Source organism: Phascolarctos cinereus, unplaced genomic scaffold (genome assembly GCF_003287225.1).
Source record: "Phascolarctos cinereus isolate Bilbo 61053 unplaced genomic scaffold, phaCin_HiC Scaffold_2;HRSCAF=192, whole genome shotgun sequence".
NCBI lineage: Eukaryota > Metazoa > Chordata > Mammalia > Diprotodontia > Phascolarctidae > Phascolarctos > Phascolarctos cinereus.
This window is the reverse complement of record NW_027555625.1, coordinates 269,688,168-269,703,062: the sequence shown is the minus strand read 5'-3', so window position 1 is coordinate 269,703,062 and position 14,895 is coordinate 269,688,168. Positions and strand designations below refer to the sequence as shown.

Genomic DNA, 14,895 nt, shown 5'->3' with positions numbered 1-14,895 from the left:
CAAGTAAGAAAAAAGCAATATAAGCCAGAAAAAACAGGCCAGGAATTTCTTAGGAAGAAACCTCAAGTCTGTAGTTGTACAAACTGCTCACCAACCGCCACTAACAGGCGTACAAGCATAGAAGCCCTCATAGTCATCTTCTGTGGAAGCAACTCTTGTGAAGAAGAGGCCAATCCCTCCACCAACTGCTACACACCAAGCAGGTAAGACAGCCTAACTGAAGAAACAGAGCACCCTGAGGGAAAGATAGGAGGCAGCATATGCCAGAAAAGTCAAATCACCATCAACCACCACCTTGACCACCATCTCCCTTCAGAGCCTAATGGGGATAGCCCAAGGTCCTGAACTCAAGTGTCTTGAGAATAGCAGCATTCCCCAAAACACTAGACCTGCTCCTAGCTCATAGCCCACAGCCATAATTAAGGAGAGAAATCACTGTGGAGAGGGGGCCCATCTTCTTCATCACCACCAGCAACAATTGCTGACCAACTGCCAACAACAGGAAGATGGACACAGAAACATTGGGAATGGCAGTACCTCCCACCTCTGACCACCATTCCTGCTTCTGACCCAGCCCTCATGGCCATCATCCATGGAAGCAAAGAAAGAGTCAGCCATCCCACCAACTGCCAACCAACACACAGGGAAGGGTAAGCCAACCTAGATGGAGCAGCAAGGCAGCCTAAGGGAAAGACAGGAGACAGCATGTGCCAGGCAAGTCAAACCACCACCAACAACTTGACTACCATCTTCCCTCAGACCTTGATGGAGACAGATGCTGAACCCAAAAGTTCTAGGAAAAGTGACATTAAATAATGACATTAAACAAGAGACACTGCTGTCTGCTTTGCTGCCACACCCTAAGGACCCTGCTGACTTTCTTTCTTGCCAACTTACAGATGAAACATTGCAATATGTTGTCTCCTCCATTAGAATGTGAATTCCTTGAGAGCAGGGACTGTCTTACTTTTCTATTTGTACCCTGAGCACTTACCAGAGGGCTTTGCACATAGTAAGTGCTTAATAAATGCTAGATCTCACTGACTATTTGTGACTATGAGATAGGAATGTTCTCTCATTCCATAGGCTGTCCTGTGATTTTTGAGTTTTGTTTAGACATACAGGTGATCCCCACTTTTAGACCCAATTTGTTCCTGGACACCATATCTGAAGTGAATTCTCATGGGGTGAAATCCTGACTATGTATTATTGCCTTCATCTGCTCAGATATCAGTGGAGACTACTAACCAGGTAGATCACTGCGGCAAAGTGACAAGTATTGGTCTATAACAGACAGCAATGCAACTCAGTAGAAAGTCAGGTCACATATATAAGGCAAAGTGTCGCAAAAAGGTTTCCACAGGCCTTTTAGCTGCTGCTAGTAAGTCATTCAACAATGTGAACTGAAACCACACAGTGGGCCTCTGAGGCTAGGAGCCTGGCCTCGTGTTGCTGCTTCTCTCTTCCCCTGAACCCTAAGCAGGGCCAGATATCCCACACTGCTTGTTTATCGTCTAAGAAACAGAGACATTAAGGCATCACAATGTGGTTCTCTACCAAAACTGTCACCCGACACCCTGGAGGGAGAAACCTAACTACAAAACACAAGATTTTGTGTTTGCTTACTTTACCCATCCTGCCGCATCTCACAGAGGTGGGGAAATTGTTTGGCTAAGAAACACAGTTGGCTTCCCTCCAAAACTGACCAGTAATTATGATAGGTGTGGCTAGGCACAATATTGAAATCATTAATAAAAGTCAATTTTAAAAAACACATCCTGCATATCTTCAACAAGGAGCTATGAGAACAACAAAGAAAATGTTATTGAGGAGAGGAAAGAGTGAAGGGCACTTGTCTATTAGGAGTCTCTCTTCTCTGCCCTTCTCCCCCAGCAAAGCCTGCTCTTGGATACACCATTCCCCTGGTCTTGCCCTTCCCTAGAGTGCTACCCTCCAGAGAATGCAGCCCTCCAGAGAGAGTACTGGCAACTCAGCATCTCTGACCATCATTCCCCTCTACCCCCAACTGAAATGCCCCCATGCCGATGTATTTTTACCTATTTAGGACTCACTTAGCTAGAATCATAGATCCTAACATTGTACTTGAAAGGACCATTGAGATCCTCTAGTATGATTTCATTTTGTATTTGGGGGGGGGTTGTTTTTTTTTGTTTTTGTTTTTTTGTTTTTTGTTTTGTTAGGCAATTGGGGTTAAGTGACTTGCCCAGGGTCACACAGCTAGTAAATGTCAAGTGTTTGGTCTGAGGCCGGATTTGAACTCAGGTCCTCCTGACTCCAGGGCTGGTACTCTATCCACTGCGCCACCGAGCTGCCCCCAATTTCTTCATTTTGAAGAGGAGGAAATGAAGCCTAGAAAGAAACGACTTGGCCAGTCACAAACAGACAGTGGGAGAAGCAGGACTAGAACCTAAGTCTTCAGATTCCCATTCTCCTGCTCCTTACATTGACTACATGATCAGAAAGGGATAAAGGAAAAGTATTTGGAGGCAGTCAATCCCTGGGCATCTCTGAAATTACACTGTACCTGCATTATCTCCTCATAGAGCCAGATCCTACAAGAAAGAGTCTGTTCTAAACCGGGAGAATATAGTCTAGAGAATCCAAAACCACTGATTACGATCCACAAAGAGACCCATGGTGCATTTGCTGGAAAGACAAAAGGGCAACTCTACTTATCAGCACTCCCAAAGCTATCAATGATCTCAAAACGGACTTCTCTGCTGTATTTGACCCTAGTGCCCCCTCCTCCCTGTGCGTACTCTTATCTTGTCAACTTCCTTTGTTGGTCCAACTATCACCTCTCTATACACACACACACACACACACACCAGTCTACAACTGAATGTCCCAGAGGCATTTGAAACTTATAATTTCCAAAATTTAATTCATTAGTTTTTCCCCAAAATCATCTTCCCAACTTCCTATTTCTGTTGAAGTTACCACAAATTTCCCAGCTACCTAGGTTCCCAACTTCAGAGTCATGGTCAACTCTACAGGCAGCTAAGTAGGACTGTGGATTGAGTCAGTCAGGAAGACTTTGTCCAAATTTGGCCTAAGATATTTACTAGCTGTGACCCTGGGCACATCACTAAACCTCTGCTTGCCTCAGTTTCCTTATCTGTAAAATGAGGATAGTACTAGCACCTACCTTACAGCATTGTTGTGAGGATAAAATGAGATATTTGTAAACTACTTTGCAAACGTTGAAGTGCCATATAAATGCCAATTCATCATTATTATTACCTTAATCCCTCATTTTCAATCAGCGGTCATTTTGCCAATTCTTCCACCACGGCATATCTCAAATCCGTGCCTTCCTCTCCATTTTTGCGACCACTGCCCTAGGTTCCAGCCCTCACCATTCCTCACTTGGTTCTACTGTAATAGCCTCCTAATTGGTCTCTCTCCCTCTCCTCTCCCCTCTCTAATCCACCCTTCTCATGCAGCTACTAAGGTGTGTACAAGTCTGATCACGTAGCTCCAGTAGCTCTCTCTTGCTGCTAGGACAAAATGGAAACACCTTCTTTTGGCTACTAAAATCCTTTAAATCATACTCCAGCCTGCCATTTCAGGTTTACTACACATACTCTAAGAGCTGGTCCAACAGACCTGTTTTCCATTCCCCATACACAACAATATCTCCCATCCCTGTGCCTTCATGAAAGATGTTCCCCCATGTCTGGTACGCACTCCCTCCTCCTTACTACCATCTCAAAGAATCCCTTACTTCCTCCAAAGCTCAGATCAGGAAGTCTATCTTGTTCTTCTTAGTTGCTAGTGTCCTACCCCCTCCCCAAAATGACTTTGTATACATTTTTAATTGACTATGTATGTGCTGTCTTTCTCTATATAATGGGATCTTCTTAAGATTAGAGCCTCTTTCATTTTTGTCTTTGTATTCCTAGCAGCTATCCCAGTTCCTGGCACATAGTAGTAGGTGCTTAATAAGTGCTGATTGGCTAATAGTTGAATGAATAAAAAGAGTTTGGGTCAGTGCCTTCAATTCCCTGATTCCAAGGAAAAACATTCCTTTTCTCTGCTACCTCCTGGCTGGAAAAAGCCTTGAGAAATCATGTAAGCCAATCCCCCATCTTCAGGAAGGATAACTTTTCTCATTCTCATTTTACAGATGAAGTACCTTAAGTCCAAACAGGCTCAATAATTTCATAAAGGTCACCCAGTGAATAAAGAGTCCAAGTTGTGGAGAGGAGGAAGGAGGATGGCATCCATTTATCCCGCAAAACAGCACCATTTTTAAGTCTTGGCATACACCTAAACCAAGAGCCACATGCATACAAAGCTCTAAAACTGTGGGTTTGAAGTTTGATTTTGTCTGTGTCTGTGTGTGTCACTTTCAACTACAGCTATCCGGCCTTTACAGCTTAGCTCATTCAGCTCCTGCTTGTTCTCTTTTCACTCTAGAAATCTCTTCCTCTTCCCTTAAAGCCCAGATTACAAAAAGGCTTTCTTTCCCGCCACCTGCTCCACTGGCCATGCACGGTAATTACACTTCTCTCCTGCTGCTTCTGAGTCTGACCCTGGCAGCAATACTTAAATCAATTGTTGGTAGCCTAAAACCTGGCATTTTCAGGTCAGCAGACAATGCTGAGGGCATGCTGCTGCCCTTCTCCCTCCCCTGCCCAGGAAATATGGCCAAACAGCATGCTGTCCATGTGCCATGGAACAATTTGGGACTCTGTTCATCCCAAAGACTCTCTCAATACTGTATCCTAAATTAACATTCATAAGAATGTGGTATGACCCAGTTGGAAGATTGAGGATCTAGCTTTCAGGAGCCTATTTATCAGTTCAAGCCTCACAGTGGAGTACTTAGGCCCACTTTCAAATTCTGTGCCTCAGCTTTCCACAATCTATAAAATGAATCAAGGGCAAAACTGTCCCTCCTCAGGGTTCTGTATTATTAGCAAGATCAAATCTGTCAAATGCCCTGAAGATGCTCATATAAATAACAGGTATATAGACAGGGAAGGGACTGGTTCCTTGGCTACAAAGGTCCCCTTAAAGGAACTAATCATAGATTTCGAGTTGAAAGGGGCCCCAGAAATCACATGGCCCAACAACCTCATCTTAGATAAGAAGACATAGGCCCAGAGAGATTATATGACTGCCCCTGGATCAGGCAGACGGTAAGCACAACTAGGATTCACTCCCGAGTCTTCTGACTACAGATTCAGCAAACTTGCAAACTTCAGGAAATCTGTGACCACATTGCTGTGGAGACGCAGTCAGGGAAGATCCCTGTGCTCTCATCCTCTGTGATTATTGTCCATGTTCTCCCACAGATTCTTCATAAAGGATTACTCAAGATGCTGGAAACCTTCTTCTAGACCTTTCTGAATTTTCTGGGTTTCAGGGGAAACTCTCAGGTCGGACATGTCATGCCCCATTCTCTTTTTTTCTTTTTTTATTAATTTATTTTGATTTATCAATAGCCACTTCCATAAGCTTTTAAGTTTCAAAATTTTTCTCCCCCTCCCTCTTCCCTCTCTCTAAGACAGCACATAATAGCTATACATACACATTCCTATTAAACATATTTTCGCATTAGTGATGTTGTAAGGAAGAATTAGAACCAATAGGAGGAACCACCAGAAAGAGGAAACAAAACTTAACAGAAGAAAAAAAACTAGCCAATAGTCTGCTTCGATCTGCATTCAAACTCCATAGTTCTTTGTTTGGATGTGGATAGCATTTACCATCACGAGGCCTTTGGAGATGTCTTAGATCCTTGCATTGCTGAGAAGGGTTAAGTCTATCAACATTAGTCTTTGCATAACGTGGCTGTTACTATGTACAACGTTCTCCTGTTTCTGCTCACTCTCATTCTCTTTTTCCAGTCAAACATTTCCCCAATAGCCTTTACGCCACTACTTGTACTTGCATCATCACTGGATACATGCTATAGCCAGTTTGTGACTACCCTGCATCACTCCATGTCCTTTTGGGTCACTAGTAACTTTGATTCTTCAGATCATTTAAACATAGATTTAGAAGGAGAAGGGACACAGCCCTCTTGTTTTATGGACAAGAAAACTAAGGACCAGAGAAGAGAAAAGACTCGCCTAAGGGACTATGCTACTCCAAGATTCACATGTGAAGTTTCCAAAGTGAAATCCTCCTCAATCTTCTCCTGTTCAATTTTGGACTCAACTCATTACTCATCTGCAGTGCCTCTCCCAGATATCTGTGCTGGAGTACCAACTCAATGGAGCAACTGTCCAACTATTCTTCATAATGTAAACAATAGACAATTTTCGTCCATTTAGTTTTTCCTATACAGAATGATAAGCCAATCACCTCTTAGCAATAATAGATCTCATTGTGGGGGGGACCCTGAAATGTTCTGGGACTTGATGCAATCAGAACAATATCATCCATAAACATTAGTATCTGGAAGATGCTATCTGGAAGGGAATTCCTCTTTCATTTGGATCTTTCACAGGACATCCTCCACAAGAGTGCTGAGCACACATTTCCCTGATACATGCCTCACCTGACAACACTCAAAAGGTTGCTGAATAGAATGGTTGTATTTATCAAGGAATCTCATTAATGGTCCTAACATGTGCGTGACAGACTCTTTGTTGCAATGCAGGCTTTAAAATTCCATTTTGCTCTACTAATTCAAATCTCTTTTGGCAGGCAATAAGCAATAAATAGAACAGGGTCTTGTATTCTCTGAACCTTTCAACCAATTGCAAGTATAGAAATGTGATCAGCTGTTGTGAATTGATTGCAAAAGCCTGTCTTCTCCTATTTTTGTCAAGTCATTCTCATAAAAATAATATAAGCAGGCATATGGGTTGGCAATTATGTCAGATTTTTTTTTTCCATTCCTTTGGTATCTTCCCCTCTCCCAAGACATCTTGTAAAATGATCCCTCGATGCTTTCAAAACGATATCACCAATGAGCAGAACCAGGAGAACATCATATACAGTAACAGCCACAATCTGTGATGATTTTGATAGATTTAGCTCTTCTCAGCAATGCAAGTATCTAAGACAACTCCAAAATGGAAAATGCTATCCACATCCAGAGAAAGAACTTTGGAGTCTGAATACAGATGGAAGCATACTATTTGCTCTCTCTTTTTTTTTTTTATTGTTTTGTTTTGTTTCTTCTTTGGTTCCTCCCATTGGTTCTAATTCTTCTTTACAATATGACTGTGAAAATAAGTTTAATATGAATATATATGTAGAGCCTATATCAGATCGAACATCATCTTGGGGAGGCGGAAAAGGAGGAAGGGGAAAAAAATTTAAAACTCAAAATCTTATGGAAGTGAATGTTGAAAACTAAAAAAAAAAAAATTCATTAAAAAAAAAACTGTAGCACCTCTGGCCCAGATTTCTTTAGTGTGTACTTAGGCTGGTCCCACTTCTCACTCACTGCTCTTCCCAACTTCATCTACTTCATCTACTTTTTTTTTTTAAGTGAGGCCATTGGGGTTAAGTGACTTGCCCAGAGTCACATGGATAGGAAGTATTATGAGTCTGAGGTCACATTTGAACTCAGGTCCTCCTGACTCCAGGGCTGGTGCTCTATCCACTGCAACATCCAGCTGCCCCCTACTTTCTACTTTCTTGTAAGCTACATTAAGAACTAAGGTGTTCTGATAGCTCTACTGTAACTGCTGAGAAAACAGATTGTTTTAGAAACACTGACAACTTTGTTCCATTTATTATTCTCCTGCCAATTTCATCTACGAATGCTCTTCCAATGATGTGGCTCAGTTGGATTTCAAGCCAACTTTTCTATGAATCTGTTTTTGTTTCCACTGCTTTTTGCTGTTCATAAGAAGATAATGCTTATAATCTTCTACCATCTACTTCTATAGTGTTTTACAAATAAGTTTGTAAAGTTTGATGCTGATTTTGCCCTTTACTCTAATTAGTTGATGATATGATTGAATACAGAAGACTTATTTTTTATACGGCTTGCTTATCAGTAACTCATCATTTTCTATCTGTTAAGATGGAATCAGTTTCACTTTTGCCATACTGCTTTGGGTTCATTAAGGTCCAGCACCTTCCAAGTCTCTTCTAAAAGAAAGAATTAATTAGACAAAGTTATGAAGCCTCTAAGTATTTCTACAATCCTTTGGCCTCTTATTTTTTTTTCCAAACCTCTACTATGTTTTCCAACATACCTTTCACCATTCTCTCCCTGTGCCCACCTTCATATTAAGGTCTCTGAGTATCAACGTATATATTGGCTTGATTTACCAAGCTGTTAAGTGATCTTATCAAGTTCTTCATAGATTTCTCTTTGCCTTCACCCTCTGCAACAGATGTCACTAAACAAAAATATCACATTTAAGGTACCTCCTGTTAAGACATTTACAAGCAGTCTAAAAACTATGTGATTCTCAGTACTCTCTGCTTTCTTTTCCACCATTCCACCCCTTTCCCACAGGAGCACAAGGAAGCCACACATGACTGAGGTTCATTTCTTATTTTGTTTCATGTACTGCCAGGTCCAAAGAAGTCATCACTTTGTGATCAGCCTTCTAGTGACAAGCCTCTGTGCACAAAGCCAAATTAGTCCTCAAATACTCAGATTCATTCTGTACCTAAAACCTTTCCAACATATTAGACGCTGACAAAAGCTAAAAAGGATCTTAAAGATTATCTAGTCCAGCTTCTCTCACTTTTCAGAAGAAACTGTGGCCAAAGGATATAAATCAACTTGTCCAACATCATACACAACTTAGTGGTGGATTTGGGATTTCCTAGTCCAGTGCCCTGGACTGTCCACTATACTTCTCATCTAACCATGGGCTGACCTGGCCAGAAGATTTGGGATTCCTGTCCCACTCCAACCCCCAGTTTCAGAGTGAATGTGAATGAACTATCAAACAATCACAGTCTGCTCCTAGCAATAAGAGTTAAGATCCAGGGGCTTTTGCTTCAGCCACTAGCAACAATATCAATAAATTATTTCCATTCTTCTATGATACTTAGCATTATTCCCAAGGCAAGGATTGTGTTTCATTTTCCAGGCAAGCCAGGGAAAGGAAGTAACCTAGCTGTGGCCACCAAGTTGTCAGCTAATAGCCAAACCAGAACTAGAACCCAGGAGTCCTCATCTCAATTGCAATTCAACATATAGATAGCTTCCTCCCCAATACTTGAATCATATTTATTATTTTGCAGTTAATTAGGTACCTTATCTTCAGGAGGGAATCAAATCATGGTGAGCTGGATGTTGGCAGTCTCCTAAAGAGATTTATGTGGCTAGGAAAGGTTGGTGGGAAAATGTCTCTGAGCAATGGGGATCTTACTCTGGAGCTCTTCAGCAACTGCCCCACCTCTATCTCACATCAACAAGCCACAAGACAAGCATCGCATTAGTCACTACCACAGCACAAAGAACTTATTTTGCTGATGGGAGAAGACAACTCTTCTCTTGCTTTGTTCAACTCCCAACCAAGATCCTTTTCCCTTTCTGGTAGAATGTAAGCTCCTTGAAGGAAGAGACTGCTTCATCCCAGGGCCTAGCATGGGCTTTGTACATATTAGGTATTTGAATTTCTGATGAACTGAATTTGCTACTCAAAACTTTTTAATCTCTTCATTTCAAAATATATATTTTACTCCTCCTACACCCAGCAAAAATTCACTTCTCTTAGATTCAGGCGCACAGTGGCACCATCTTAGAAGGAAGTGGCCCAAGGGCAGACAATGGCTACTATTACCAATTTTCATGCCCTGTGAGCCAAGGTAGTTTTTGCTTTCTGAACTGAACCAAATCAAACTGGACTCTTCCCATTTGGTCTCCTATGGGGTTTGAGTTCAGAAGCTGGTTCCTGCCCTCACTGATTGGGTCTTTCAACAGATGGTGACAGGAGAAGAAAAAGAATAGAACAATACCAGCTGATAGCAGACTAGAGATCAACTCTGTATTGACCTAACACCTTTCATCCATAAGTTGGAAAAGATTTTCCAACTGTTATCTAGAAAGAAGTACTGTCCTCATTTTATACATGGGAGAGAAAAAGACAAGTAACAGTGACAGACAAGACAAAGGCAGCTCTGAAGAAGGACAAAGGTCATTCTGAGAAGCCTTCAACATTTCAAACCAAGAAGTTAGGCACTCTGCTCATTTTGTAGGGATTATCTCCAAATTCCAGGTACTTTCTACTGTATCTAAGGACTCCCTTCCCAAAGCAATATAAGGAAAGGCCAACTTTCTCTCCCAAAGACACAAGAGGCTATAAGTCAATGACCCCTGCTGGAATCCCTGGACCTGAGCTTAGCCAAATTCTCCACCATATAAGAACTGATATCCTAGACTTCCTGGAAAAAGCAATTGTTTTCAGAACACAGAAAACAAGTCCAAATTTGTCCCTTTGGCTCCAGCTCAGTAAGTAACATGATGCCAGGAGGCCCTAGTTCTATTTCTATGGTGGGGAACAGACAGCACAATTTTAAAAGATCCTCAGCTAGTAGCCAAACACCCAGGAAAAGCGAAAGATAATTACTCTCTTAAAAGTGCTTGTCAAACAATCTCTTTGCAGAGATGATGTGATTTCCCAGCACGACATATCACAACAGGACTTCGAACTTGAGGTAAGAGGCAGCACGGTGTAATAGAGAGAATGCAAGACTAGAAGTCAGAAAGAGTAACTAGCAAAGAAGCAGATAGATTTCTGCTCTGCTTCCTGACTTCCTGAAGTTGGCCAGAAGGGGCTTGATAGTTACTGTAATACCTAACCCACTGGAGACCTGGATAAGGGACCACATGGTTCACCTTCTCTGTCAAGTTCCTGTCAGCAGCATGCATACACACACACACACACACACACACACACACACTCTGCTCATATTCTTGCTATATTAAGCACAAAGAAGAGTCTGAGAGAGGGCTCAACGATCTGCTCTCTTACTTCCTCCCAGTTTCAGGAGATTAGAATAACCTTGAGAAGAACCAGACTCCTCTTCACCAGTATGGAAAGGACCCATATTTTCTTGAGTTGGGAATGAAGTCTGCTGAGTAAGCAGGAAAAAGAGCCAAGTATCCATCAAGGCCCCTTGACATTCCCTAACCAAAAGCAAACCTCATCAGGGGTTGCAGAATCTAGGCAGTTATGGGGAAATCTGAGGTCAAGCTGTGCGCACTGTTTTCATCAAAGAACCTCATAAAGTCAGAGCTGGAAGGGACCTTTAGCGATCACCTAGCCCAACCTCTGCAACAGGGAAATGGAAGCCCAGAGATATTATAGCAGCTTCTAGAAGGCCATATTGCTTCTTAGCAACAGAGTCAGAGCTAAACCCAGGTGTCTCCCTCCTCCTCTGGTGCTCTATCCACACCACAGTACCTTGCCATGTCATGACCTGCAGAGTCATGGGAGTTCACCCAGCTCCAACTGAAGCCATTAATTTGACCAGTTCCCTGAAGCAGCCTCTAGTCCTGGGATCAGCCTGACACTCTCTGTTCTTGCCCTGTGCTTGTTCACATGGAAACAGAAAGACTCCAACACTTCTCAGAGGGACCTGCACACTCAACAATGGCCAGGCAAATGGCACTTGAGAAATCAACAGTTCCAGAGACCGAACTTGAAGACACTAACTGGGAGTGACTCCCGGCTTCCCGGAAGCAGCTGCTTCAACAAACCAGCACTAAATCCAAGACTTCAATCACTCCAGCATAGTCCTGGTTCTCCACTCACTACACAGAGCAGAGATGCAAAGTGTTTGACACTGTAGAGCACAACAGCACCCAAAGGTAGTAAAAGAGCGATCTGATATGAAGGAGAGCAAATGCCTTCAATCTGCAATATTTCAAACCTTGAAGATGCAACCTCTTGAGAGGCTCACCCTTGCTGTCATCTTAACTGCTGCTCCAAGAAAGGGTTGAGGTGGAAGCCTCCTCTGTTTGAGGAGAAAAAAACCATGTGTATGTGTGGAGATGTCTGTTTCGATATGACGGGGAGAATTTACAAAGAAACAACAGAAATTTAGTAACTGCCTGGACAATGCTTTTGTTACCTTCATTCACCCATGGTTGGTCCATTAGAGGTTGGTGTAAGAGAAGGGAAGGTCCCAGATGATTTTGCTCTCCACACCATAATGAACTGGAACCTAAGAATCATAGAGGGGAAGTGACTAACCCCAGAACCTTTATGGTGGTAGAAATTGGCAGACAACACTTACCCTCTGGGATGCTGTCCTCTTGATACAAGGGCCTCAGAAGCTATGGGGGGAAAGCAAAACAAAGCACAGAACCATTAGCTTAACTACTGAAGCAAGTCCCTCTTGGGTCTACTTCACTCCAACATCTTCTCCATCCCTTCTCTCCTCTCTTCCCCCAGCCTTCAACATCACTTTCTCTGGCCTACTGCAATCACTTTTCACAGGTGTTCCCTTTTTTTTTTCCAGGCAATTGAGGTGAAGTGACTTGCCCAGGGTCACACAGCTAGTAAGTGTCAAGTGTTTGGTCTGAGGCCAGATTTGAATTCGGGTCTTCCTGACTTCAGGGCCGGTGTTCTATCTACTGCACCACCTGGCTGCCCCCACAGGTGTTCTGAACTCCCAGTTTTCTTTCCACCCACCCCAACCCTGACTACTCCCTTCTGTTCTTCATATCACTGCCAGGAAATCTTTCTTATGCATAGGATCATGGCACTTTGGGGCTTTAAAAAAGAAACAAGGCTTCAGGGACTATTGTTAGCTGAGTAAAATTCAAACTCTTTAGCCAGACATCGAAGACCCTACACCATTTGTCACCCACCTTGCTGCCTTTCCAGCATTCTCTCATATGATTCCCTTCCAAGTACTATCAGTTAGAGCCAGACACTACTGCCCTTTAACATTCTCCCGGCCCTCCAGCTTCCATGCCTTGGTTCACACTTTCCCCCCTCCTCACCTATTGAATTCCTACCCATCCTTTTAAGCACAAACCAGATGCTATCGCATCTAGGTGGACCTCCTTGGATGCCTTCAGTCAGTAAAGACCTTCCTCCATAGACCCTACATAGCACTTTGCATTGTATTTGTCTAACTCACTTATCATGTAATATGTATTATAATTATCTATGTATCTATTAAATTCTAAATTTCACAAGAATAGGAACCCAAGTCTTTTCTAAGCTAGAACTTAACACAACTATCTGCACACAATAGGCACTTAATAAATGTCTGTGGAATAAATTAAGGAATGAAGAGAAAAGTGGCAAGGGTCTTGAGAGGAGATTCCGTAGCCTAGGGTAAAAGCTTCAAAGAAAAAAAGACACCCCACTAAAATACCAAATGACTCGGTCAAGGGAAGAGAAGTGAGATAGGTCAAATAATCATGAGTTGGGATCCCAGGTAGATCTCATTACATAACCATGGAATAGGGAGAGAACACTGACTCCAGAACAGAGGGCCAGGGTTCAAATCCTGCCTCTAGGTACCTATGTGGTCTGCAGCAAGTCACTTACACATCCTGAGCCTCAATTTCCTGCATGTAAGATGAAGAATTAGTCTAGATGCCCTCTGGGGCCCCTTCCAGCTCTAGATCTACCCCATAACCTTGCACAAACTCCACAGCTGAGCTGTTCTCTGGGACATAACATCCCCATCAGGTAAAAGACACACGTCTTCAGACACTTCTTCCCGCCCTCATAATCACAGAAGCAGAGTACAAATTCTCACCTGGCTCCCGGGGTTCAAAGGAGCCAAGATGATGTAGTTGGGGTCAGTGGGAGCTGAAGCCCGGGACAACGGGGGCAAAGTGTGCTGGGTCCGTTTCCCCATTTCACTGTAGCGCTCCCAGCCACCCACAAGTAGCCCATCAGAGCTGTCACACACCAGGTGACAGCTGCGGCGCTGCTCAGGCCTGGTACCCAGGATGCTGTTCTTCTCCCGTTTATTTGGGGGGGACTGGAGGTCATGGGCTGACTTGCAGGAGGCCCTGCGTAGGACACCACCATCGGGCCCAGGTTTGATCTGAGGGATAATGCGCCACACCAGCAAGATGATCTCACCAGGGCAGTTCCTAAAAGAGTGTTAAGGAGACAAGGGAGAGAGAGAAGACACCAATTAGCTTTGGAGAGGTTTGCTGATAACCCAAATGGAGGTGCAGAAGCATTTGGGGGCACAGTGGAAGGTAGTGGGGTTGGGAAGATATGGCAACTTCAGAGAGCGTAAAGGGTTCAGCAAAGGAGAGGTTCTGTGAACCTGGGGGGGCCCTGTCCCCTTGCCCCCCAGTCACCTGATCTCATGTGCCAGCTCCACACATTTCCAGTGCTCCACAGGCTGCTCGTTCAACTGTAGCACCGTGTCTAGCTGCTGCAGCCCTGCCCGCTCTGCGGGGCCGCCTGCAGGAGAGACCACCACCACTCGGTTACCTCAAGGAAACCATCATAAGCCCCACATCACTCTGGTCAGGCACAGGGCCAAATACATGGATGGCCTGCGGCAAGTCACTTAAGCACTCTTTCATTTCTTGCATGTAAAATGAGGAATGGTCTAGATGCCCTCTATGATTCCTTCCAGCTCTAGATCCCCTGAGCTATCTTATCACCTCACCCGAACTCAGTGTTATGACCCAAGTTTCCCCTCTCCCTTCTCTGGGACTGTCAGGTAAAGACAAGTGTCTACCGCCAATGTCACTCAACACTAACTTGGACTCCCTCACTCCCCAACCATTCCTGCCTCTCGAGGCACCCTCATTTCCCTGCGACCTCTACTTCTCCCTCACTCCTTCTCACAGATGCCTTGACATCTCTACTTTATTGCCTGCTTTCCCCATCTATTTCCTCAGAGAAAATGCAACAATTATACGGGGAAAGAGGACAGGTCTGGCTTTACCAACAACTTGCTGTGGAATCCCAGGCAAGTTATTTAACCTCTCTGGGCCTTGTTTTC

The 14,895-nt window shown here is 43.5% G+C and overlaps 1 protein-coding gene across 3 annotated transcripts in view; it reads right to left on the bottom strand.

Moving 5' to 3' along the window:
• The window catches only part of LOC110193614 (regulator of G-protein signaling 3), a 111,911-nt gene that overhangs the window by 48,583 nt on the left and 48,433 nt on the right, over positions 1–14,895 (bottom strand). For all 3 annotated transcript variants that reach the window (XM_078150038.1, XM_078150037.1, XM_020965491.2), the window contains 3 exons: positions 14,240–14,345; positions 13,681–14,023; positions 12,199–12,238 (listed from right to left, as the gene is read on the bottom strand). In XM_078150038.1, coding sequence (XP_078006164.1) covers positions 12,199–12,238; positions 13,681–14,023; positions 14,240–14,345 — 489 coding nt within the window. The remainder of the gene's footprint in view (positions 1–12,198; positions 12,239–13,680; positions 14,024–14,239; positions 14,346–14,895) is intronic.